The sequence below is a fragment of the Podarcis gaigeae genome (assembly GCF_964106915.1).
Source record: "Podarcis gaigeae genome assembly, chromosome: 8".
Taxonomy (NCBI): Eukaryota; Metazoa; Chordata; class Lepidosauria; order Squamata; family Lacertidae; genus Podarcis; species Podarcis gaigeae.
In genome coordinates, this window is record NC_139684.1 from 2,622,283 (window position 1) to 2,646,594 (window position 24,312).

Below are 24,312 nucleotides of genomic sequence, written 5' to 3' on the forward strand. Positions count from 1 at the left end.
AAACTGGTTTCATTCTGAAAATGAAAGCTAATTGCAGACTGATTCTCCTTTGCCCTGCTGTGGGCCTATTTGAAAACAGAAGTCGGTGGTCCTGGCTTTGGGGTGGGTGTATCCACACCTACCCAAATAAAATTATTATCATCACTATTTATTAAATTTCTATACAGTGGTACCTCGGGTTACATACGCTTCAGGTTATATACGCTTCAGGTTACAGACTCCGCTAACCCAGAAATAGTGCTTCAGGTTAAAAACTTTGCTTCAGGATGAGAACAGAAATTGTGCTCCAGTGGCGCGGCAGCAGCAGGAGGCCCCATTAGCTAAAGTGGTGCTTCAGGTTAAGAACAGTTTCAGGTTAAGTATGGACCTCCGGAACGAATTAAGTACTTAACCCGAGGTACCACTGTACTGTCCTTCATCTGAAGATTACAGAGCAGTTTACAATCATAAGTTTCTCTGGAGAGAGGGTCAGAGCCATGTTTTGGAGCATGTTTGATTTCTGTTGGAATTCAGGATTGGGCCTATGGGAGAAGAAAGACCCTTTTGGAGTGGCAATGCTCTGAACCCCTCCACAGGCTCAGGTTCTTTATATGTGTAAATAAACCATATATCACGAAGACACCACAGTCTCTGCTGTGCCTCATTTCCAAATGGAAACACAAAACCCTGGGGAAGCGCCTGGAACCCCTGGAATTTCACGTTGCTGTGGAGATTGGGGTGGTGCATAACCATATAAAAACAGGAAAATACATACCATAATAACAAACAAAATCAATAACCTCCCCTCACAGACAGTTACTGTGTTTTATTAAGCATTGTGGATGGGTGTCCACCAATTATTACTTTCTTCTTCATTCACCTGGGGCATGTGCAGTGATAAAAAGGCCTGGATAACCCAACCCAAAGAAGGGGGCATCCAACAGCCCCCCCCCGCCCTTGTGGAGGGCAGGGTCCAGAATCACAATTTAGATTGAAAGCAGAATGCTGAGGACGAGCGCGAATGATTCCAGACCATGTGTCTGCAACCTTAGTCATCAGATGTTTCCTGCCCTTCCTCTCAAAGCAGCCCAGCGCGGCAAACTTCTAAATGTTAAAACATCTCAGTTTAAAATAAAAAACAAAAGCACATTTAAAGCATTTAAAAACAACTGAAAAACATTTAAAAGCCCTCACAGTTGCTAATGTCAAGGTTGTCATGGCCAGTATCTATCAACCATCAAATGCCAGCATTAACAGGAAGGTCTTTAAATTCCTCTTTTTAAACACCCTGTTTTAACATTCTGTCTCCCACTCCCCCATCTGATGGATTGTTGGTTCCTGAGTCCCCCCCTACTTTGTTTTAGGCTGTCATTTGCACTTTAGATTCTACTGAAAGCTATTTTGACGTTTTTTCTAAGAAAAGTGTGGCTTTTAGAAAAGAAGAACCTTATAAGTAATCTTGAAATTATTATGCGCACACTTACCTTCTCTGGGGCTCCACGACCCACTCGCCATCCCACTGCCATCCCACAGGTGGTTGGAACTTTTCTTTGGGAAGGCTGACCTTCCCAGTGACATCTGAAAAGGCGGGGTGCTGCATCAGGTCCCTGGTCCCCCATATTCCGTGGGTCTTCTTTTGATTTTCATACTGCAAGCATGAGAGTTAGAACCATGCTTATTTTCACCCCCCCCCCACGGCAGCACGCATGGTGTCTATCAGCACAGCCAATTAAATGGCCCAAGCATAGTCCAGAGAGAGAGGTCTGGAGGAAGGGGGCCATTGCTCAGGGGTAGAGCATTTGCTTTGCATGCAGAAGGTCCTGGGTACAAGTCCCTGGTATCTCCAGGTACGGCTGGGAAGGTCCCCAGTCTGAGACCATGGAAAGTCACTTGTACCCAGTGCAGACAGCCATGAGCCAGATGGTCCCAAAGTCTGACAGCTTCCTACAGTCTTAAAAGCATGCTGGTGAGCAAGCTGAACAAAAATAGTCTATGAGAAAGGAGTCTAAGGAGAAAGCAACAGAGAGGTTATGTCTTCCTTAGTTCAGGCTTTGTACATATCATGGAGGCATTCAACCAAACATACAGAGAAAAAATTCTCTCAGAATTACACAGCCAATCAAAGCACATGATGCCTCAGTGATGTCATGCCACCCTCTTTGCTTGTTAAGCAACACCTCCACCTGTTTCCCTCTTGTCTAGCTGACATTGACAAAATTAACCTTGAAATTACGAACGGAATGATCCTTACGACTGCATTTCCAACAGTGCCTCCCCCACTCCCATACGGCCCCCGGCATAAACCTGTGAGGAAAGGTTATGCTAGGAGATAGTAACTACCCCAAGGTCACTCGGTAAGCACTGTGGCTCAGTGAGGAGGTGTCTCCTGGAATCAGGTTGAAACCGGACCCTTCCCATAAAGCTGCCTGGCTTGTCTCTCACCGTCTCAGCGTAGATAAGAATTCTCCCTTCACAACATTTCAAGAACTCTGCACTATCAGCCAGCTCTCCAAGCCACATTCGCACCCGCAGCACAACAGGAATGGGATCCGCCTTCCCTTTGTTTTGTGCACTCTGTGGGATAGAAAGGAAAAGAGTTATGCATATGCATTCCTTCCACCATCATCAGGACTGCAGACATAACAGTGGACATAACGGCTAGATCAGGGGTCTGCAACCCGCGGCTCCGGAGCCGCATGTGGCTCTTTTACACCTTTGCCGCGGCTCCAGGGCGGATACTAGCGAGGGGAGGAGGCGCATTGTGCGCCCTGACACTCCCCACTGTGACGGGCGCTGTACTGGCTGTGATGTCGCATGGGGGCGGTGCGTGCGTTAGTCACGCACTGTCCCGACGTCACCTTCCCACCCGCTGTCAGATCGCGGCTCTGGAGATATATTTGTTTTAAATGTCGCAATGGTTTTGCGGCTCCCAGTTTTTTTTCTTCTTCGGAAATGGGTCCAAGTGGCTCTTTTTGTCTTAAAGGTTGCAGACCCCTGGGCTAGATGAAGGTCTACCAGGCCTAGGTGATGCTTAGGTGGGCATCCAATAATGTGGAACCATATGAAGAGTCCTTTTTGGTTGATGAAGCCGGTTCCTGTGACACAAGGGCAGTAATGTAAGGAGGAAAGAAAGCACAACAGGCAGGGCTAGAGGAGCGCCAGCAGCTCCCTTGGGCAGACTCAGAGGGGAGGGCATGAGATGCTTGTGGGTACGCTGCCTCCTGGGTGACCCCAATAGCTTTAATTCCTATGGTTTTTGCTAAGAGAATTGGCAAACAAATGAGCCAAGCTACGTATATCTTTGTATTTGTTATTTTAATTTTATTTAAAGCATTTGTGCTCTGCTTTTCAGACAAAAAGGACTCCTAGAATGGCTATTGTAAGACCAGTAAAAACAAAACAATTCCAGCCTGCAAGCTTACAATCTAATAGACACAGCAGAGAATAAAAAAGGGAAGAGGAGGGAAGAGGAAAACAAGCAAACAGAGACTCCATTTTCAATGTCAAAAAGTAGTTCTTTTTACCTGCAGGAAGATGGTCTGGGTTTTGCCACACATCCCGCCCCTGGCATGGGGGCCAGCTTTGGAGAACATGATTGTATGAGACCTGACCCGGGTGTGGGCCACCCGCTTGTCATCGCACAGCATCCAGATCATGACATCCGGCATGCTGATCTGGGCCTAAGGGCAGCAAGGAGGACAGGGAGCCAGAGGTCACTTACTGTGGTAGTGTTTGTACTTATAACACTTAGGGTATGTTCATATTAGCAGCCTCAAACACAGCACAGTTGTTTCCACCCTGAATGTTTTCAAGTCACATTTGCATGGTGTTGGTCACATCAGAGAGCATACCCTCCAACATTTCTCCAATGAAAGTAGGGACATCCTAAGGAAAAGTGGGACATTCCAGGATCAAATCAGAAACTGGGATGGCTTCTCTAAATCAGGGACGTCCCTGGAAAAGAAAGGCATTTGGAGGGTCTGAGAGAGTGAATGGGCATGTCTTCACCCAACAAGCAGGACCTTTTTGGCTCCTGCAACCCCCTTTCCCCAAACTCCTATTCATGAATCTGTCATCTGCATATGTGCTCTTCTCTGTGGATGCGCAATGACTGTCTCAAATGTACACACCATTCTTAAATTGGAAGTGAATGCAGCTTAAGTTTGCTAGTTGGATAGAAGCTGGTTTGAGGGGGGAAACACATTGGATAACAGCATTTGTCAAGAAACTACAGGATGGCCATGGATTGTGGCTAACGTCATGCAACAGTGGCTTTAAAAACTAGCACTGGGAGTGCACGAGATGTGAAGAAGATGCTACAGCTGTTCCGCTGGCTACCAGTTGGTTTCCAGGCACAATTTTCTATGTTATTACCAGTCCTTATTTTTATCTGTAAGCCGCCTTGAGTCCCCTCAAGGAAAAAGTTGAAGTATAAATAAATATATCAACAGCAACATTTTATACCACACATATTCTGGGTTTTTTCTTCTTCTGTTGCTTTTGTAGCACTATAGTGCAAGAGTGCCCCTGCAGCCAGCAATAATGCAGAAACACTGGGGAAGCATCAGATAACAACCAATAAACTGGAATGATGTGTGGATGTTCCAGTATAAATCTACCACTAATGCACTATTCTGGCATCCATTACAAGATGTACGATACACACACAACACCCTAAGCCTTCCTTCTCCTTTAAGGCTCAGTGCAGAGCACCTTTGTCCAAGGAACATGGAGGACTCTCCCAGAAGCATCTGAGAAAACAGTCCCTGAGCTTCCATTCCTTACAAGAGTTGTCCCCAGGAGGTACCTCGGAAGTGACTGAAGCGATCCTGTTCAGCCAGATCTCTGCTTTGGCAATCAGTTTCTGCAGGGGCGTCTTCCAACTTGTCTTCTCTGCTGCCTTGCTGGTTTTCAGGAGGAGTTGGCTGCGCAGCTTCCTCAGCTGCAGATCCAGCATGGTAGGGACTGTTGGGGCTTCCCAGCCAGGAAGAGGTCTCCTGAGCATGGAGGAAGTGGAAAAAGTTCAGTGCTCCCCGCGGGAAAAGAGGTGGACAAAAGCCATTCATTGCAACTGTGGCTCTGGGTGCAGAACTGAAGGGAAGGTAAAGAACGGACACTACAGTAGTGGCCAACATTGTGGAAACCTTTAGGAAAAGTTATATATGAAATGCCCTTTATCATGGTTTTCTGTGTATAACATCTTTTATTTTGGCAATAACTTTTGATAGGATAAAAGTAATGCAAATTTCTAATGATATATAAATTTATGGCATTCTAAAAAAGGCTTATGGTGTGAGTCATCATACCTCAGAAATGCATATTTTCCAAAAAGTTCCCACGGTTTTGATCACTAGTGTCTCTTTCTCCTGAGTACTGACAGGCTCCAGGCTTTGAGGGGACCTTCCCACCAACTACGGTACTCACTGCAAGCTAGGAGGGGATGGCAGTGGGTATATTAAGAGAAGCCTGGAGCCAGTGGAGCAGCTGAGAGACTCCCTTTAAACATTGGGAAATTTAAATGCTCCCACTGAAGAAATAGGAGATTCAAGTGTTTGGAAGTAGTTGCAAAGACCAACACCAAATGTTTGGAAGTAGTTGCAAAGACACATAACATGCTTTTGGGATGACTAGTGCCACTTTAAAGTCTCACGCTCTCTATAAAAGCCTGGTTTGGGAAGGGGACACCTTCTGCCTGGGTGTATGACCTCCCCTGCAGACCAGGAACACACCAGCTCTGCGGCCCACTCCCTTGCCAGAACTTCCATGGCCTTCTTCCCATTGCTCACTTGCAGTCTTCCACCAGTTCTTTCTGGAGCATTTTCCAAACAACACCCACAACTGGGTCTTTGGGAGAGCTGATGGCTTTAAGAATGTCCAGGTTCTTCTTCTGTTAGGGAATGAAGCACATGGTGATAGCTGGGCAGCCCATAAGCCAAAACCAACAGCATATCATAGTATAAAGTAGTTATATTCTATGTGTCTTCTACAATAAATAATAATAATAATGTAAACCATCTTGCTAGGCAAATATGGGACCTGAGAAGAAGGGCAGAGGTGCATTACATTACATTACAACAACAACAATACAAATAAAAGGATGTATCCAGTGCTATTTCTATTCATAGTAGACCCACTGAACTGAATGGCCATGACTAAGGTCCCATCCACACCATTCATTCAGAGCACAATGACACCACTTCAAACAGTCATGGCTCCCCCGCCCCCCCCCCCGAGTCCTGGGAGACAGAATTCAAGAGTGTGGAGAATTGTTCAGAGAGCACCCCCTTTCCCCCTAAAAAGCTACAATCCTCAAAATGGTATAACAATCAATCCCTTTTTGCACGAGACTCTGGGAATCATAGGAGACCCCCAGTCCCATCCAAGCTATCAGTTCTCAGCACCCTTCACAAACTACAGCTACTAGAATTCTTTAGGGGAAATCATGAGCATTTAAAGTAGTATAATGGATCATTAAACATGTGGTGTGAATGTGGCCTAATTTAAGTTCTTTAATTCCAATGGGTCAACTCTGAGCAGTGCCTACTTGCATACAGCCCAGCAGTCATTGGCCTGTTTCAATGCTTTACCCTGGCTTTTCACACTGGAGGTGCATATTTTTAGAAATCACTGTATTTTTGTGGTTGTAAGTTGTTTTAAACTTCTTTAACACCATGTTTTATTTAATGTTTTAACTCACTCTGTGACCTTAGGGTGAAAGGGGGAAATAATAGTTATAATAATGATTATAATAATATGGCCCAGAATCACACTATATCTGTTCTGCTTCTTTACAAGATTGCCAGTTCTTCTTACTAGGTCATCGGCACCAGGGTTTGACCACCAAGTCCAGGTGACTCTGTCCAGAACTCAGGAATCTCCTGCAGCTGAGCTCTGATAAGCACCCTATGAAACAACAGTGGGACATCCCACCCCACCCCCTCGGGCATATGTACCCTCATCTGACGGGGCATGTGCAACCTGCGGCTTCTTCTGCAGGGAAGCAGTCACTGCTCTTCCCTCTTCAAGCCCCTTCTGGCTCTAGGAGACAGTGGGGTGGGAGATGGCAGGGATTTGACTGCCTCGTCCCTCACATGCACAGCCTCTTCCTCTGCCTCTGACACATCCTGCATGTCTTCCTCTGTCTCTGACGACTCTGACCCTTCCTCCCCCCGACTTCTGTCTCACAGGCAGTGCCAAATCCCATAAATTGCTGGCCCCTTGCCTCCACCACAAACTGCTCAGAGCCCTACCAGTCCCTGGCACAGACTAGAAGACCCTCGGTGTCACTCTCAACTCTATGCATCTATAATGCATGGAGATAAGCAAACCAGAGGCTATGGTCCATGACAGCTAAGGACATAACCTCCATGCTCAGAAGCACTATGACGCTGGTATTGTGGGTGGCGGCTTCCATCATGCAAGGGGTATATAATGGGCAGCCGTAGGAAATGAGAAAATAACCTGGGATACACATCCATCTTGCACACAGGCCATTCCACCACCCCCTGTTAGGTGGTTCATCCCAAACATGCCTGCTCCCTCCAATCACTGGTTCCTGGACTTACCAGCCTGTTGTGAATGAATAGCATGGCGTTCATACTGGCGATTCGATAGCTAATGTTCTCCCAGAATGAGGTGATGGCAACCATGGGCTTTGTGTCATACCATGGCAAGTAGTAGTAGTGGTTACCTGGAAAGGAATTGCCTGGTTTTGCACTGGTTCTTGTCTTGCCATGAAGCTGCTTCATGAGCAGTCAGACTATTGCTCCATCTAGCCCAGTGCTGTCTACTCTGACTGGCAGCAGCTCTCCAAACTTGCAGACAGAGGCCAGCCGCTAGAAAACCTTTGTGGTGTGGCGGTCAGACCAGTGCTCTCTTCAGCTACAAAGCTAATTGGGAAGACAACAAAGAGTCTTGTGGTACCTTTTAAAGTGCTAACAAGTTTATTGTAAGCTTCCATGGGCTATGCAGATAATGGATGACTTGTGCCATAATGAACTTGTTAACTCTTGATGGTGCCAGAAGATTCTTTGCTCCAAGACACTAGCATGAGCACCGCTCTGCAAAAAGTTTATTCGGTGAACTTCTGTGTATCGGTCCCAGCCTCCAACCTTCCTCACAAGACTGTTGTAGGGATACATGGGAGAAATCATGTCTGAGCCCTTTGGAAGAAGGAAAGGATTAAGATGCATGGAATGAGACGCAGGACACACGACACTCATAGCATATGCTCTACCCGCTGAGCTCCTGTACCTTCTACCTCCAAATAGTATTTCCCTTCACAGTGAATCCTTTCTTTTCCTGCCCTCCCCATCTGCCAGTTCATTTCCGGGCCCAATTCAAGGTGCTTGTGTTAGTGTGCAAAGCTTGTAAATGATTTAGGCCCCAAATAGCTGAAAGACTGCCTCCTTTGCTACAGATCCTCCCAGGTGTTAAGCTTAGCAGAGAGGGCACCTCCTCACTTTCATAGAATCATAGAGATGGAAGGGACCCAACCCCTGCAGTGCAGGAATATGAAGTAGTCCATTACAGGAACCAAACCTGCAACCAAGCTTTCCAGCTCCCTCAGAGGTTTGGGGTAGATGGGTTTGATGGCCTAGGAGAGGGCATGATCTGTGGTGGCCCTTAAGTTGTGGAATTTCCTACCCAGAAAGATGTGTCTGACTTCTTCACTATGCAGCTTTTACTGAATGCTGAAGATCTTTACCCTAGTCTTTGGCACCTGAGACCCACCCTATTTTGGGGAATGTAACATGCTTCAACTGTTTTTAATTCTGAATTTTAAATTGTTGTAATCCAGCCTGGGATCTGCTGGTGAAGGATAACTAATAAATTTCACCATCATCTCTTAGTCACTTCTTCCTTACCATCATACACTGCATGGCTGTACTGAGTGGTTGAGGCAGAAGGTTTGCAAGTCCCATCAAATTTGTTGCCATAGTTCCCAATGCTGACCTCAAACTGGATCTGTTCCTTGATATCAGCCAACATAGTAGCTGAATAAAAGATGACACATAACCCATACCGGATTTGAGGCAAATAGCGCTGCAGAAACAAACAAAGAAATCTGTGGAACTGGCACAGTAACAAATCAACCTTTGGAACTCCTTGCCTATTGACACCAGACAGGCACCTTCACTGGACTCTTTTCAGCACCTGTTAAAAACATTTTATGTTTAGACAAGCTTACTAAAATATGTAGTATGTTGACATGTGTTTTAATCTGTTTTTACTTTATCTTGAAATTTAATTATCCTTTGGATGTTTTTTATTAATAATTTTGCTGTTTTATTATTTTTTGTTCCATACCCAAAGAAGTATACAATGTTTTAGAAATAATTAAAAAGGGTTATTATGAGAAGGAGGTCTTGGCCAGTATCTCCCACGCATTTGAGCACAAAACTATCTATATATATAATGTAATAATCTTGAGAAGCGATTAAAGTGCCTACAAAAGATCCTCAAAATTTTAGCAGAAGAAGCACCACCACCCTGTTCTTACAGTGGCCAACAAGAGGCCCCAGTGGAAGCATGCCAGCAGAACTTGAGCACTCCAGTCTGGCACAGCTGGCATGGGAAACCCTCCCGGTCTTCTTGGCCTGCACCTCCCATCATCCTTGGCCACAGGCTGCGCTGACTGGAGCTGACGGGAGTCCAAGAACACCTGGAGGACCCAAGTGACCCAGTGCCTGGATGGAACTTGGGTTCTTCAAGCTCTTGGCCTTGCACTTTCCAGACAGCAGAGAAGGCATGACGGGTGGGCAGGGAATGACAGGTCAACAGGCCTTCTCTTGCTGCATGGAGCTCACAAGCAGATCTATTATGTTATTCATTTACTAGAATAATGTCTTTCTGCTAAAAAATATAGGAAGTAATCACTGAAATATCCTGGTCCGAGAGTTTTGAGGGCCCACTTGAAAAGTTTAGGCCAACATTGTGAATTGGGCCCAGAAACAAAATGGCAACTGGTGACACTGTGATAATACTGTGGTAATATGGTCCAAACATCTCACACCACATAGTCCAGCTTCTGCATTCTGGGCCATGCGAAGTTCCTCAACATCCTCCAAAGACAAACACAAGAAAGCTTCATCTGTAACTAGATAATAAAGACTGTTGCCAGCTAGCTGCCTGAATCCTGTGTTTCCATGACACAACAGTCTTCCAGGAGAAACATGGGAAAGTAAGCAGGGAGGAAACAACTACTGCAAGGTCCACATCTTCATGGTCTTATGAAACACCCCCACCCCACCCCATACTCCTGTTTACACATGGCAAGAAAACAACTTGTATATATTTTGTTCTTTGGCTACCTCCATTCTTGTAATATATTGTTCAGGAACAGCTTCTATTCTTTGAACGGGGTCCGGATCCATGTAGGTAATCAGCTCCACTAGGACTCTTCCCCGGTAAATTATCCCTTCCTTCTAAAAGAGAAGAAGAGTTCGTGATAGAAAGAGCAGAACAGACAATGATGAGGAAGAATTGAAAAGAAAGAGCAACATTGTGATGTCTGTGTTACCCTTTCCTTACACTCTTTAGCACAGCCTAAAATAGCCCAGCTTGACAAGAGTGTGCACATTCTCAGTGTTAAGAAATAGACCTTTGGAACACAAAAGCTTGTTCTTGCCAAGGTGTACATGAGTGGTACTTTACACCGAGGAAATTATCCCTGATAAACCCTATTCTTTCTCCTTCCACATTTGAGAAGCTGTGGTATGGTTGGTACATACCTTCACATGCCCCCAGGGATTGGGATTGCCCCCAGGGGCAAGGGTTTTGGAAGCTCGTGTGCCAGGAGACCAGTGAGGCTACTGGTCAATCAATATATCCATCTCTGACACTGGTCTTGTTAATTATGTTTCTGGATAGAAATTTATATCTTAATCACAAAAAGTGGTTGTGTCATTCACTCTTGGTAAATGTTGTAGCTCAGCATCAGAAAACTATTTTGGTTTGCAGTGTTGGTGCCTTGCAGAACAACAACCCTCTTGCCACAACTCCTAAGAAGTTGAATGGACAACCAAGAGACAGACTTACACTCCCAACATTTTCTAAATTGTCCTCTTCATTCATGAGCTCTGGTGGCGTCCTGTAGAGGGTCACAAAGCTTGGCCCGAAGCACGGCAGGAAGCCTGGGAAATTCTCTGAAACCAACAAGAGCTTGAGGGAAGGAAGAGTCTGTGCACCACCAGCCTAGTCCCAAGGCAAGGCAAGGTGGCCAGTTTTGGGTGCTCTTCAAGAGGACACCAGACAGATCTGATCCCCAGGGCACAATCCAGTGGGAAGTCTTCCTGCATAATCTTCCACTGAAACCAAGGAAGCTAAAAGGCAGCAGAGGGCTTAAACCTGAAGCTCTATGGGACTCCATGCCTCTGGGGTTGAAGACCAGGGGAAGGAACTGGAGGCAGCTCAATACTGGACACCACTACCCAGAATCCTCTTGGTCCTTGATATCATGTGATTGTATAGAGCCAATCCCGTAACACTATCTGCTCTAGAGCATGCCCTCCAACAGTTTCATTCCCCAAATCGGGACATCAGGAGGGGTGCAACTTCCAGTCTGGTGCTCTGGCAATCATCTGGAGAGTTGGCAGAGTCTTGCCAAAGTACTGGACCAGAAGACGCTTTGGCGTGACCCTGCGGATGAGTGCCAGAATGCACGTCTTTAACAGGACATTCCAGGATCCAAACAGAAGCCAGGATTGCCTTCTATGATGTGGGATGTCCCACGAAAGAAGGTACAGTTGGGGGGTATGATATAGCTCTAAGACAGGTGGGGAAACTGTGGTCTTCCAGATGTTGCTGGACTCAGGAGCAGACTTTGGTAATATGGTGCCTTGAGTGAGGACAAAATTTTGTGCCTCCATCACATATTTCATGTTTTTGCAGTAATACCTTTTGGTACAGGTGCTTTTTAAATGGATTTTCTCAGTAGGTACCCGTAAAAATACTGGTTTTAGTATTATGACTATGGCTATTATTTTCTGCCCCCTTGGCTGGGCACCCTGTGCGGGGAACCAACCGCACTGCCCTAAAACCCAGTGCTGCTGGGCTACAACTTCTGGCATCCTTGTCTGCTGGCCATGATAGCTGGGACTGAAAGGGCATGCAGTCTGTTAATACCTCCATGGCCACAGATTCCCCACCCAGTCTCTAAAAACTGCTAATCTTCCTCATTCTGGGCGACTTGGTCACCAGGTGGTCCCTCCAAGCCAACGATTATCCTTCTCAGACTCAGGACCTGGACCTCACCTGCCTTTGGCTCTGAGGGGGACGTAGGATAGTGTGTTCCCACTATTCCAATACATTTCAATGGGGCTTGCACCAGTGCACAGCAAATGCCAGAAGCCCTGTGACCTGGGAGGGCCCACTGTGACTGGTGCCAAGTCCCAGGCCATCCTTTGAATTTCACCAGAATGCACTATGATGTACATGCAACGGGCATTGCATTTTGGGCAAATTAAAACGGTGGCTATAGCAGTAAGTCCAGTCACATAGCCTTGGAGTCTCTGACAACAAAGCCAGGAGGCCATCTCCTGTTGGTGCCTGCTGTCCGGGATGCCTGCATTGTCCAGCGAAGGGCTTGCTACCGGTGGGGAGGGGCCATGGAAGGCACTTCCTCCAGGATCTTCTGAAACCTGGAACCAGCTCTGCTTGCATAAGATCAGAGCTTGCACCGGAAGATTGTGCCTTATGCTAATTGAAAGGAGTGGGTTGCTGTCAGGTGGCTCAGATTTGCAGGGTGTGTGTTTGTAAAGAATCAAAGCTTGCTTACTTCCCATGTCATTCCCAGCTGAAGAGATCTGGGAAAGGCTGAGAAATGCCGTCCCCAGAACACTGCTATCTTCATTTTGTTCCCTAGAAAACAAAATAGAAGGCTCCGTGGCAGCAGGGAGGGGGACACCCCTCCCCCAGTGGCACTCCAGGTCACTTCCTAGCCCCTGGAACTCTTCTCAACTGCACCCCATCTCCCCAGAACAGACTCCTCACTGCTCTGCTCTGTACCCTCTCATGTGCCTCTCACTTGCTTGGCTGGGGGCTAGAGCAGGGCATCCATGTGCAGAAACCTTTGACCTTTGCATGACTGGAAAGCAGCAATATATCTTGGACTGGCAATGTCTTTTGGGGGCATAGTATATGGCCTAGATACTGTTCCGCATTTGAGGTGCACTGGCAGCACTCACCCATCAAGAGCACTGAGTTTGATTAGATCACACATGGAAGGCATCTGCAAAGGAAAAGGCAAGTTGGTAAGGAAACCTCTCTGCATCTGTGCTCCATGGACCACCTAAGATTCCATCAGCCTCTCACATGACCAAATAACAGAGCCCAACTTCAGTCAAAGTAAGTTAGAGATGATGGGCTGTATGATTAGTTTTACCCAGCTCAGGGAACGAACTTCTCATGTTCCTAATACCCATGTGTCCCAGAGAAGTTCTTCTCCAGCTCAGAAAATAAAACAAGCTGTTAGGCATGTGCAGATCAGAAAGTAATCAGTGATGAAGTTCAGGTGCCATGGAATTGACACGTCCCAAATCTCCTTGCACCTGGGATACCAATGAACATGCTCCCATTTCAGCACCCCTGGCATCAGGAATAAATGGAGGCCATTATAGCAGCTAAGTAAAGTTTGCATGAGGGAGAGCTGGTGGCTGAGGTCTTGGGCTTCTATTGCTGTTATTGGGAACCTAACAATATTCTGCATTCTGGAAAGCAAAAGGACTGAGCTAATTTCTGGTTTTAGGGCCAGAGGGCTCTGTTTGCCAAGGCCAATTCCAAACTGAGCCAGAGCGAGGGTTTGCATGTCAGTGGTGTAAACAGTAAATAGTAGCAGACATTTCATCCTGACAGTAACAGACTGCAATCTGGGAGGACCCAGACAGGAGAGGGGGTTAAGTAACTAGCCCTCCCCTCCCCAATGAAACGTGGTGTCATGAGTGGTAGGAAGCAAGCTCAGCCCCAGCCACAAAGTGCACCCCTGTGCTCTCTCTCTCCTCGCCCCATTTCTGCATAACAATACTCACCTGCATAGGAAAGAACATCAGCTGGTTCCACACAGGGTTGGCGTCTCTGAGCACAACTCTGGTCTTTAGCTGAACATGTGGGTAAAGGGAGCAGGTCAGTAAAGAGCCTCCATTCTGTAGAGGGCTTAGCTTTCAGCACGTGCTAATGCCAGGTAAGATTCCCACTTCTAGATGACAGGGGATAGCTCAGTCGGTAGAGCATGAGACTCTCAGTCTAATGGTTGTGGGTTTGAGCCCCATGCTGGGAGAAAGATTCCTGTATTGCAGGGACTGGACTAGATGTCCTTGTGGTCCCTTCCAACTCTACAATTCTTTGATCCTATGACTATCTTATGAAACAGGATTATATATATTCACTTGTCTCTGACATGGAAGGCTGAGCTGCAGGGAACCAAGCCTCTGGAGAACTGAATGAGCAGCGCTTCTTGCTGTCTTCAGGCTATGAGTGTACTATAGATGCAGGCAGGAGTAAGTGTGGGCAAGCAGCAGCTGATCAAACTCCTTGAGGTCTGGTAGTTTTCAAGGACTTCTTTCCAAGGCTGAGACGCACCCATTTTGGTTCACGGCAAGTTCTCCAATGTGGTGATCAAGGCAAAGAGAAGGCTCCCTGCTATTGTCAGTGTCGCATGGTCAGTCAGTTTGGAACTTAAATGGTTATTGATGGAAATGCATTGCTAGGGTTTTTTTTTAAAAAAAAGAATGACAATTGGTTGGTTTTTGCTTTGTGCATTTTGGAGAGGGAGAGGGAGTACCATGGAGTCAATGCGCCAAATATTACAGCAAGAACGCTGGAAAGGAGATGTATTTAATTTTTAGCTGTATAGAGAGAATATGGCACATCATCTTTTATGCAGATTATGTCATTCAATTAAATAAATCTTAGTCGATGAAGAAATCAGTTTCTTGTTTAAATCTGCATATAGATAAAAGCAATGGTTCTGAAGCAAACTTCTTGTGTCTTTAGAAGATAGGTTCCTATATCATCCATGGCAGGTAATGCCTTCAAAAAGACGTTCCCTCCTATGTGAGGGAGAAAGAAAGGGTCTCTCTTAAGTTGTAGCTTGCCCTGGCATCTGCTGGTGAAAGGCAGGTAATAATTGCTTACCTGCAATAGCTCAATTGGTTAGAATGTGGTGCTGATAGATAACGCCAATATTGCAGGTTTTGATCCCCATCGGGGACAACTGCATATTCCTGCATTGCAGGGGGTTGGACTAGATGATTCCTAGGGTCCCTTTCAAATCTATGATTTTACTAATAACAGTGGTGGTTGCCCTCTGTTGTTTGTATAAACATTAATTTGCTGCCTGAGTAATTGGGAGCAGTTTTCCAGTTGACAAAATGTCTGTTTAATCAATGCACATGTTAGATTAATCAATTATATATGGAAGCTCTAATTATGGTTTTAGTTTCTAATTTTCCAGATCTTAAGTTTGGTTTGCCACAAAAAGCAGGATTTCTACTAAGACTGTATACACATTTTTGAAAGGAAGTTTCTCTAAAACAATGTACTGCACTTTGGTATTATTTTCAACGATATATGCATTTTTATGCACACTTTCCTCCAATAAACACATTTCTTGGGGTTGGAGAACTGCATTGTAAAATTTAAAGAGCTGCTGATTTCAAAGCATAACTACAGTTTAGTTTTTGTATAATTTCAGGAAATATGAATTAGGTAGAATTTCTCCCCCATCCACAATTATGAACCATGTACATTGATAGTGCTCCATAAAAATATTAATATTAGAGAGATATTAATAGCCAGGCTCCCAGGTGTCACTGGTAGCTAAAAAATGGCACCTAGCCCACGCTGAGGATAGCTGGAAGGAGGGTGCATTGCTTTGTGTGGGACTTGATTGCTGCCACCTCCCCAATTTCCTTAGGGTCCTCAATGGCAACCAGAAGCAGCTCACCTGCAGAAAGTGAGTCCAGTGCTATGATTTCCAGCTAAGCCTGAGGCTGAGCATGTGTCAATGAAGCACTACCTGGAAGAAAATGCCTCTCTGTGTGGAAACACCAGGACCTGCCAGCAAGGCACTCGCGTCACTGGCATGCTTGGGTTTCTGTGTCAGCCTCCTTCCAAACTGGCACCAGAGTTTTGCAAAATGCACCCTTTGACAATTCTAACAGATACACCTTCAAGTCATTCTCAAGTTGCATCTTTCCACACAAGACATAAAAATGAGTTCCCAGGTAAATAGGAGGTAGTTACCCTGCTTTTGTTTTGCATTACTGCAACTTGTCATTTCCACCAAACACTAGGCTTGTAAACAACCATTGGCTAGGCTATTTCTGGTGAGCATCAGGGGCCTTCAGGTGATCAGGCAAAGATGGATTGAAATATTGGCCCATTCCTCCATTTATGCTACTAGAGATTAACATAGACTGTACAGGCTAGTAAATTCAAAGGCTGTAGAATACAGGACCTTATTGTATTGTTTATAAGTAGCAGATGTTATTTTCTTAAGAGGCTACTGTCTTCCTTTAAGGAAGAATAAAATAATTAGGGCTGCATTTTACATACCAGTTTCCCTGCAAAATCAACTTCCAGAGAAGGGTCAACTGAACCGCCAGTGGGATCAACATCCATGTTGCTCCGTACTGTTGAGGAAAGTAAGAGCCCTATTAAATCTTTTTTGATGATCCCATTTTACCAGGGTGTTAGCCCTTCCTTACTCTCTTATCTGCTAGACAGCTCTAATGGGAATGTGTTGACCGCATAAGGGAACCTGGAGGAACATGAATCTGAACTATTCACCTATATCATTTAGAAGAAAAGATTCAAGCCTTCTCACTCATATAATAGCCTAACAGAAACAAACCCTTGTCTGGCTGTGTTTTGACCTCTGAGCCACTTATCTGAATGTTCTTTGTTAAAAATTGTTTTGTTTTGTTTTGTTGGGTTTATTTTTTTGAAAAATTTATTGATTTATTTAAGTAAATCATTTCCCCCCTTGTTCTTCAGCCAAAAAGCTTCCTAGAGCAAAACCCAGTTGAAATTAAAAAAACAAAACAGCAATTATCCTGTTTCTCAAGTTTTGAGAAAAGGTCAGAAGAAGCACTTTTACTTACTGTGCATACTTGAACTGTGGAGGCCATGCATGCACACTAATGCACCACTGCAATGCATGCCATGGTGGCTATGTCCTCCCTCCATGGTTGGAGTCAGTAGGTCTCTAAATACCACTTGCTGGGAATTGCAGGGGTGGAGAGTGCTATGGTACTCAGGTCTGGCTTGCAGGCTTCCCACAAACATCCAGTTGGACACTGTGAGAATGCTGGGTCAGGAGGGGCTTTTGACCGGACTCAGAAGGCTCTTCTTCTGTTCTTAAGCCAGGACAAAGCTTAAGGCGATTCCTCGGTTATTGCCTTTTCCCCCTGCCCCTTCACAAGCAAAGGCTTAGTCCACTGTGTCCACCAACACAAGAGCAAAACTGTGCTATTATCCTCACTCTCTGACCCACCAGTTTAACTGGGACTCCATTGTCTGGCCCAGCCCAGGCATAGAATTTCTGAAATTACAAATTAACAAGCATTTTTGCTTGCAAAAAGCAGCAAAGCTCATTAAGTTCTTTATAAAGCCTGGCATACTTGCAAAGACAGAGGCAAAGTCTTAACAACACGTGGGGAAGGATGTAGGCTTAGCTCCTGAAAGAACATCCCAGCCCTGCTGCTACCCTATGTATTTAATTAATTGCAAATGCATATGAAAAATGCAAAGACTTTCCCCCACAGGCCAGGGCTACTTCAAACATTTTTCCATAGTAAGTGTGTGGTTCATTTGTTTTTGTGGGTGGGAAGTTTTGTGGTGCTTAAATCTGTTACATAGCTTTTTAAAAAACATAGCTTTGTTTAAAAAGAGCCTAGTATACAAAGGCAACATTTATATCCACTGCTCCACCATCTTTTCCCTGGAACCCTGCACACGGCTGCCATACTGAAGGCTCCCCAAAGGGAACGTGGCTCTCTGGCTGAAGAAGCTTCACCACAGGAAGCTAACCCATTCTCACGCCACTTTCAGTGCTCTGGAAATGCTAAGTCTCACATGAAGGGAGAGACCCTCCCAGAAGCTGCCCCTTAAGCTCTTGTCTATTTTTACTGGTCCAAACCTCCTAGGGGCAGAGGAAGGGGGTGCGGTAGGTGCGAGCTGCCCCGGGTGTCCCCACCAAGAGGGGTGACAAAATGCTGGGCGGCACTCACCCCAGGGCTTGCAGTGCGCCCAAGCCATTCCTCTCTCCTGGGAGAGACATGGTGGCTTGGGCGCGTAGAGGCTCCACGCTGCTGAAACAGTCCATCCGCTGCCCCCTCCCCAGCTGTAGGGTGGCTGAGTGGGAGGAGGCAGGCAGACTCCGAAGGCCCCACCCTGCCCCTATGGGCGGCTGGCCTTGCCCTCGCCCCGCTCCTATGGGTGGCTCACGCTGCCCCTGGGCGCACCGCTCCAGGCGCCCAAGCGGTTTACTCTTCCACGGAAACCTCCTCCACAAATACCTTATTAATTTCCTCTTGGTTGCAGCCTGATCAACAGATGGAGGCTGGAAAACATCCTCTGAATTTTTGATTGCAAGTTGGTATAAGTGTGTTTGGCATCATCATGCAAAGATTAACACATGATACGAGGAAACCAAGGGACCAAGCTACATCTACTGATCTTAATGGTTATCACTTCGGTCTATATGAGATCTGTAACTTTTAAAAAAAAATGTGCTGCAATTTGCAACATAAAATTAGTCTCTCTATAGAAAAAGACAAAAAAGAGAAAGGGGCCATTGTCCCTATCTTGGTTTCGCACTGCCACCCCACTGTGACAAAGAGGGCACTTTATGAGTGTGGTACAGAGATGCAGAGTCACCAAGAGGTTTTTCCTTTGTCCATTGTTTACTGCTGAATCAGAACAAACACCCACACTCAAAAACCTGATTGGGGTTTCTTCTGATTTAGCAGTAAACAGTGAGTTTTCTGGGAAAAGCAGATGGGCAAATGAAAAACTTCTCAAACTTGTGCCTAGAAAGCACTGGCCAAACAGAAGTAATAGTGTGTGTGTGTGTGTGTGTGTGTGTGTGGAGAGAGAGAGAGAGAGAGAGGGCAAACTTACTTGGAGACAAATCTTCTGCTCGGTATACAAAGAGCTGGAGCATGGCTCTGCGTACTGCTGGCATTACTGCTGCCTGCAGGAGGTTGGCCTCCAAATCGCCACTGTCTGGCAAATGGGCTGCATCCTTGGAGAAGAGAAAGGCGCAACATAAACCTGTGACCCAGATGCTGGTGGCCCTCTAGATGTTTTTGGCTCACAACCCCCATCAGCCGCAGCCTGCCCCAGCTGTGCTAGTTGGGATGGATGGGAACACAGGAAGCTGCCCTATCATGGATCAGGCCATTGGCCTACCTGGCCACACTGACCAGCAACGGCTCCCAAGACTTTGGATGGGAGACATTCCCTGCCCCACCTGGAGATGCTGGGGGTGGGGGGCAGGACTTCCTGCAAGCAAAGCAGGTGCTCTGTCAGGGAGCTCCCTTCCCCATAATCCTTTTTCAGTCTCAAATATAGGGAGGGCCCTAGGTGGGTGAAAGCTGTCACAGATCATCCCTACAGAACACGGAGGGAGTTTCAGATTCAAACAGGGCACTTTCTGTGTTCATTTCAGTGGCAGCTGCAAAAGGAGCACAAACACTGTAGCAGGAACAAATGCAATGTTGGAACCAGCCCACAGTTTTGCAAGGAAAGCTGTGGAAAAACTCAACCCAGTTTGACAGGCATGCCGTCTCCCAAGAAAACAGTAGATCTGGCATATGGGACCTGCTGTCCTGTAGCTTCTCCCTGTGGTGAGCCACACAGGAGGGCCACATGGGGGCAGACAATGGTGTAAAGTGGGCCTTTTCCATTTGGCCAGGTACTCAGAGTAGAATTCATGGTTCTGTTCTCAAAACAACCTTATGAGGTAAGGTAATGAATTAATTATAGGTCTTTTTCCGCTGCTTGTTCATGTCCCTGGAAAAGTTTGCAACAATTCAAATATAGGCACAAACAAAACTTAAATAAAGCTAAAGACCACAGAATTGCAAGAGCAATTAAAATTATCTGCAAAAGGTGAGAGAAGGAAAAGCGACAACAAACAAAAGACAGGCTTCAGGCAAACCTCTCTGGGGAGGGTGTTCCATGGCTGGAGTGCTACTACCCAAAAGGCCCTTTAGATAGTGGGGGAACCCCAAGCAGCTTTCCTGTGAGGTTCTTAATGTAGGGGCAGGTGCAAATCGAGACAGGTGGTAAGGTCAAGATGGAGCAACTGGACCCCATTCACCCACTGAGCTTCAGGGCAAAATAGGAGTTTGAACCTTGTTCCCCACAGGAATAAGTCCATATCCACCATCCCAGTCTGGCATAGGAATTTGGGTGGGCACCCCACATAGTAGAATCATGGAATCATAGTTGGAACGGATCCTGAGGATCATCTAGTTCAGGAATATGCAGCTGTCCCTTACTGAACCCGCAACCTTGATGTTCTCAACACCACACTCTAACTAACTGAGCTATCAACTGAGCTGCTGTTGGCATCCTGTAGCAGGACCCAGGTATAGATAATATCTATCTTCTTAAGAATGTTGCTGCTAAAATCCCAAGTTCTTCCTATTTAGGCTGCTGGTACAAGGCCACCAAGAGTTCTGCTTGTCTAGTCAGCCTGTCCTGCTCTACTAAACTGTTTAGCAAGTTGGCGTCTGATCTACCAGTCTTGAAAAATGATGCTTTATTCCATTATCCAAACAAGGCACCCCATCATTTTAATAGCTGCCAATGGCATCACATGAACTTGAATGCCTGTGACAAGCCTCTGTTGAGGTGGTGAAGATGTTGTAATGTAAAGATTTTTACCGGCGCCTGATCTCCAGCTCCAAGGACACAGAGGTTAACTTTCACATAGCCCCTTAGTCCGGCATTGAGATTAGCTGGGTCATAGAGGCTCAGCCATTTGCCCATCAAAGCATGACCTAGGGAAAAGAACAAGAGCCAACATTCACACCATCCAGAAGTGCCATCTAATTGTGGATAGACATTCATTTTAAAAAATTAGAAGATCCTGCTGGATTAGGCTTGGACAGAATCCTGTTCTCACCAGGGCCTGCCAGATCCCTGTGGGAAACCTGCAAGCAGGACCCGAGCCCAAGAGCCCTCTCTCCCCTGGGGTTTCCAGCAGCTGGTCTTCAGAGGCCTTGCTGCCTCCAGCTATGGAGGCAGAGCATAGTCATCATGGCCAGCAGCCATTGATTGCCAAGGACAGCCTTTTCCTCCATGGATTTGCCGCATCCTTTTTTAAAGCCATCCTTGATGGCGGCCATCACTGCCTCCTGCGGGAGTGAGTTCAACAGTTCAATATTTTAACTGTTTAACTGCTTTGTGAAGAAGGGCTTTCTTTTATCTGTCCTGAATCTTCCAACATCATTGATTGTTCATGAGTTCAGCTGTTATGAGAGAGGGAGAAAAACGTTTCTCTCTCCACTTTCTCCAGGCCAGGCATCATTTTAGACACCTCTGTCATTTCACCTCTTGCTCACCTTTTCTCTTAACTAAAAAGTTAAGAGAACTCCTCGCAGGGGAGTTGCTATGAGTAACAGTATCACAAGGATGCTTCCTTTCTGTCAAATGTCAATATAAAACTGTGTGACCTGGTCAGAGTCCCTCTTTCCTTACTCTGTAGGTAATATAAACTGTAGGTAATATAAGGAAGCCCTGTTGATGAGGGCTTCCTTTTCCAATTCTTTTAGGCACTCCTTGTGAAAAGGTTAATCTGATTGCTTACATTGCCTCACTAGCTCTCACTCTCAATTGCCTTCAATTGCCATCACCATATACTCAAATCTGACGGGCTCCATAGTGTAGTAATACCATCCCATGTCCTACAATAGCCGGTTTACATTTCATTTCCCAAAAATATACATAGAAAATAGGCAATTTAAATCTAGTAGTAGCATAACAGCTGTAATATGTAATACAAATATAATGCACTACAATATAAAAAGCATATTAGTACAAAACAACCAGTAGGACAATTAACAGGATCTGACACCAAAAACATCCATGGAGCTTGTGATGTGAGGATGGAGCACAAGGCCCAATGGAGGGCGGAGGAAGGGAACAGTGGCTGAAGGGTCTTGGACACCCTGCCTCCCAAGAGCCCTCAAACTCGCCACTGGCTCTAGACAAAAGTACCTGGAGATTCATACACAAGCCCGATCTCAATCTGCAAGAGAGAAAACAGAAGGAGTTACAGGAGTTGTCAAGGAAAGGAAAAATTGAGCTGTGGGGAAATTTCAGGGCAATTCAGAATATTGCAAAGAGTTTGTGGTTAGACTAAATTGTGGTGGTTTTTCCTTTTGGCGGGAGGTGGGGTTCCCTTCCAATCCTGTGATTTTATAACTAAAATGGGGTTCCACAGGAATAGGGGAGATTGCTAAAATGGTCAAATGCTTCTTTATTAAGGAAATAGCATAGGCAGGTCTATTAAGTATCTGTATTGTAATGTATGCTAATGTGTTGTCACAGAAACTCTAAATCTCTGGAGGCTCTTCTGGGTGGTCAGTGGAAGATGGTGTGTCTCCCTCCCTCTCCCTGGCTAAAGGGGATGTCATCAAGATATCTCTGTGTGGAAAAGGACACAGGAGAATGGTCATCTGGGGGCTGGAGCTGCAGAAGAGACACAGAGGCCTGACTTGCTCTCTGCAAGAATCCAAAGCTATGGCTTTGGTGACCCCCCCCCCCCCTCAGGAACCTAAAGTAGGAGGAAGAGATAATCAGCTGGAAGATTAATGCTGTAGACCTTCCAGAACATGCTCAGCCTGTGTTTATAAATCTTCTACCACAGAAATCACCATCAGCCTTCCGTGGCCTTCACTCCAAGGAAACCAACCCAAGGTTTTCTTGTGTGTGTGTTTCTTTGTGGCTGATTAGCTGCTCTCCCTATGCAAAGGTCAGAGGGGGCAGGGTTTCTGTTGAGGCAGGTGATTAGCTGTGGGAGGAGCTTATCAGAGCTTGCAGGGCAGCACCATGCGCCGCAAGGCGCACGCAGTTTGATCCATCTTTTAGATTTAGGGGAGGTAGTCTCAAACGTTTGTTGGGGGAGACCTAGGTTTTTTTTTGGGGGGGGGAGTTATTTGTCCTGTCTTCATGCTTTTTATGATGGAGGACCGCTGTAGTCACCCCCAACGACACGTTCTCAAGATGGAGGGTGAGGGAACAGCTGCAGTCGCCTGCGGTTCCTGCGCAATGTTTGCCATCTTGCCAAAGGTTCCAGGCAGCTTTACCTGCAGCAATTGCATGTTGATTGCCCTATTAGAAGACAAAGTCCAGCAACTGGAGGAACATGTAGCTACGCTCCAAAGAATTAGAGAGCTGGAGCTCTTCTTGGAAGCAACAGAGCACACCGTCTCCACCAAGGAGGAGACAGGGGACTCCCCTGAGAAGGAGGCTAGTTCACCAACACAGGAGCCAGATATATGGAGAAACGTGACTCAAAGAAGTAGGAGGCCCAGGGTTCGCTCTGATTGTTTAGAAATACACAATCGCTTTGAGGTCCTCTCCCCTAGCATGGAAGACGAAGAGCAGACTCCATTTGAGGATCTCTCCCTCATTACAGTTGATCAGGTATATGAAGACAAGCAGCAAAGTCACTCCACATGGAATGTGCAGGCGACCTTGGAACGGACAGCTCACGGAAGAACCCTGACCAAACCTAAGAGGAGGCATGTAGTGGTGATAGGGGATTCCCTACTGAGGGGAACAGAAGCAGTGATCTGTGGGCCTGACAAGATGTCTCGGGAAGTGTGCTGTCTCCCCAGGGCTAAGATCCAAGATATAACTGAACGATTGCAAGGAATCATAAAACCCACTGACAAATACCCCTTCCTCTTGGTTCATGTGGGAACCAATGACACTGCAAGCAATAGCCTCCAGAAGATCAAAAGAGACTACGAGGCTCTGGGCAGGAAATTGAAGCAATTAAATGCACAAATTGTCATCTCATCTGTCCTCCCAGTTGAATGACGTGGCCCAGGGAGAGAGGGAAAAATAGTGGAAGTGAACAGCTGGCTTCGCAAATGGTGTAAACAGGAACGGTTTGGATTCTTAGATCACGGACTGCAGTTTCTTGAAGATGGACTTCTGGCAAGCGATGGGCTGCACCTCACAACGGTTGGGAGGAATGTCTTTGCCAAAAATCTCAGAAACCTCATCAGGAGGGCTTTAAACTGACTAATGTGGGGGAGGGAGACAGTGCTCCTGAAGGTCCTGAGTCTATCAATTGATGAAGATGATCAT

The 24,312-nt window shown here is 46.1% G+C and overlaps 1 protein-coding gene across 3 annotated transcripts in view; it reads right to left on the minus strand.

Moving 5' to 3' along the window:
- The window catches only part of FER1L5 (fer-1 like family member 5), a 103,614-nt gene that overhangs the window by 36,730 nt on the left and 42,572 nt on the right, over positions 1 to 24,312 (minus strand). For all 3 annotated transcript variants that reach the window (XM_083753106.1, XM_083753107.1, XM_083753108.1), the window contains 16 exons: positions 22,210 to 22,240; positions 20,875 to 20,990; positions 19,102 to 19,225; positions 16,534 to 16,610; positions 14,007 to 14,075; positions 13,167 to 13,210; positions 12,758 to 12,840; positions 11,020 to 11,126; positions 10,293 to 10,406; positions 8,847 to 9,024; positions 7,545 to 7,669; positions 5,766 to 5,866; positions 4,787 to 4,976; positions 3,504 to 3,659; positions 2,422 to 2,553; positions 1,464 to 1,627 (listed from right to left, as the gene is read on the minus strand). In XM_083753106.1, the coding sequence (XP_083609232.1) occupies positions 1,464 to 1,627; positions 2,422 to 2,553; positions 3,504 to 3,659; positions 4,787 to 4,976; positions 5,766 to 5,866; positions 7,545 to 7,669; positions 8,847 to 9,024; positions 10,293 to 10,406; positions 11,020 to 11,126; positions 12,758 to 12,840; positions 13,167 to 13,210; positions 14,007 to 14,075; positions 16,534 to 16,610; positions 19,102 to 19,225; positions 20,875 to 20,990; positions 22,210 to 22,240 (1,811 nt within the window). The remainder of the gene's footprint in view (positions 1 to 1,463; positions 1,628 to 2,421; positions 2,554 to 3,503; positions 3,660 to 4,786; positions 4,977 to 5,765; positions 5,867 to 7,544; positions 7,670 to 8,846; positions 9,025 to 10,292; positions 10,407 to 11,019; positions 11,127 to 12,757; positions 12,841 to 13,166; positions 13,211 to 14,006; positions 14,076 to 16,533; positions 16,611 to 19,101; positions 19,226 to 20,874; positions 20,991 to 22,209; positions 22,241 to 24,312) is intronic.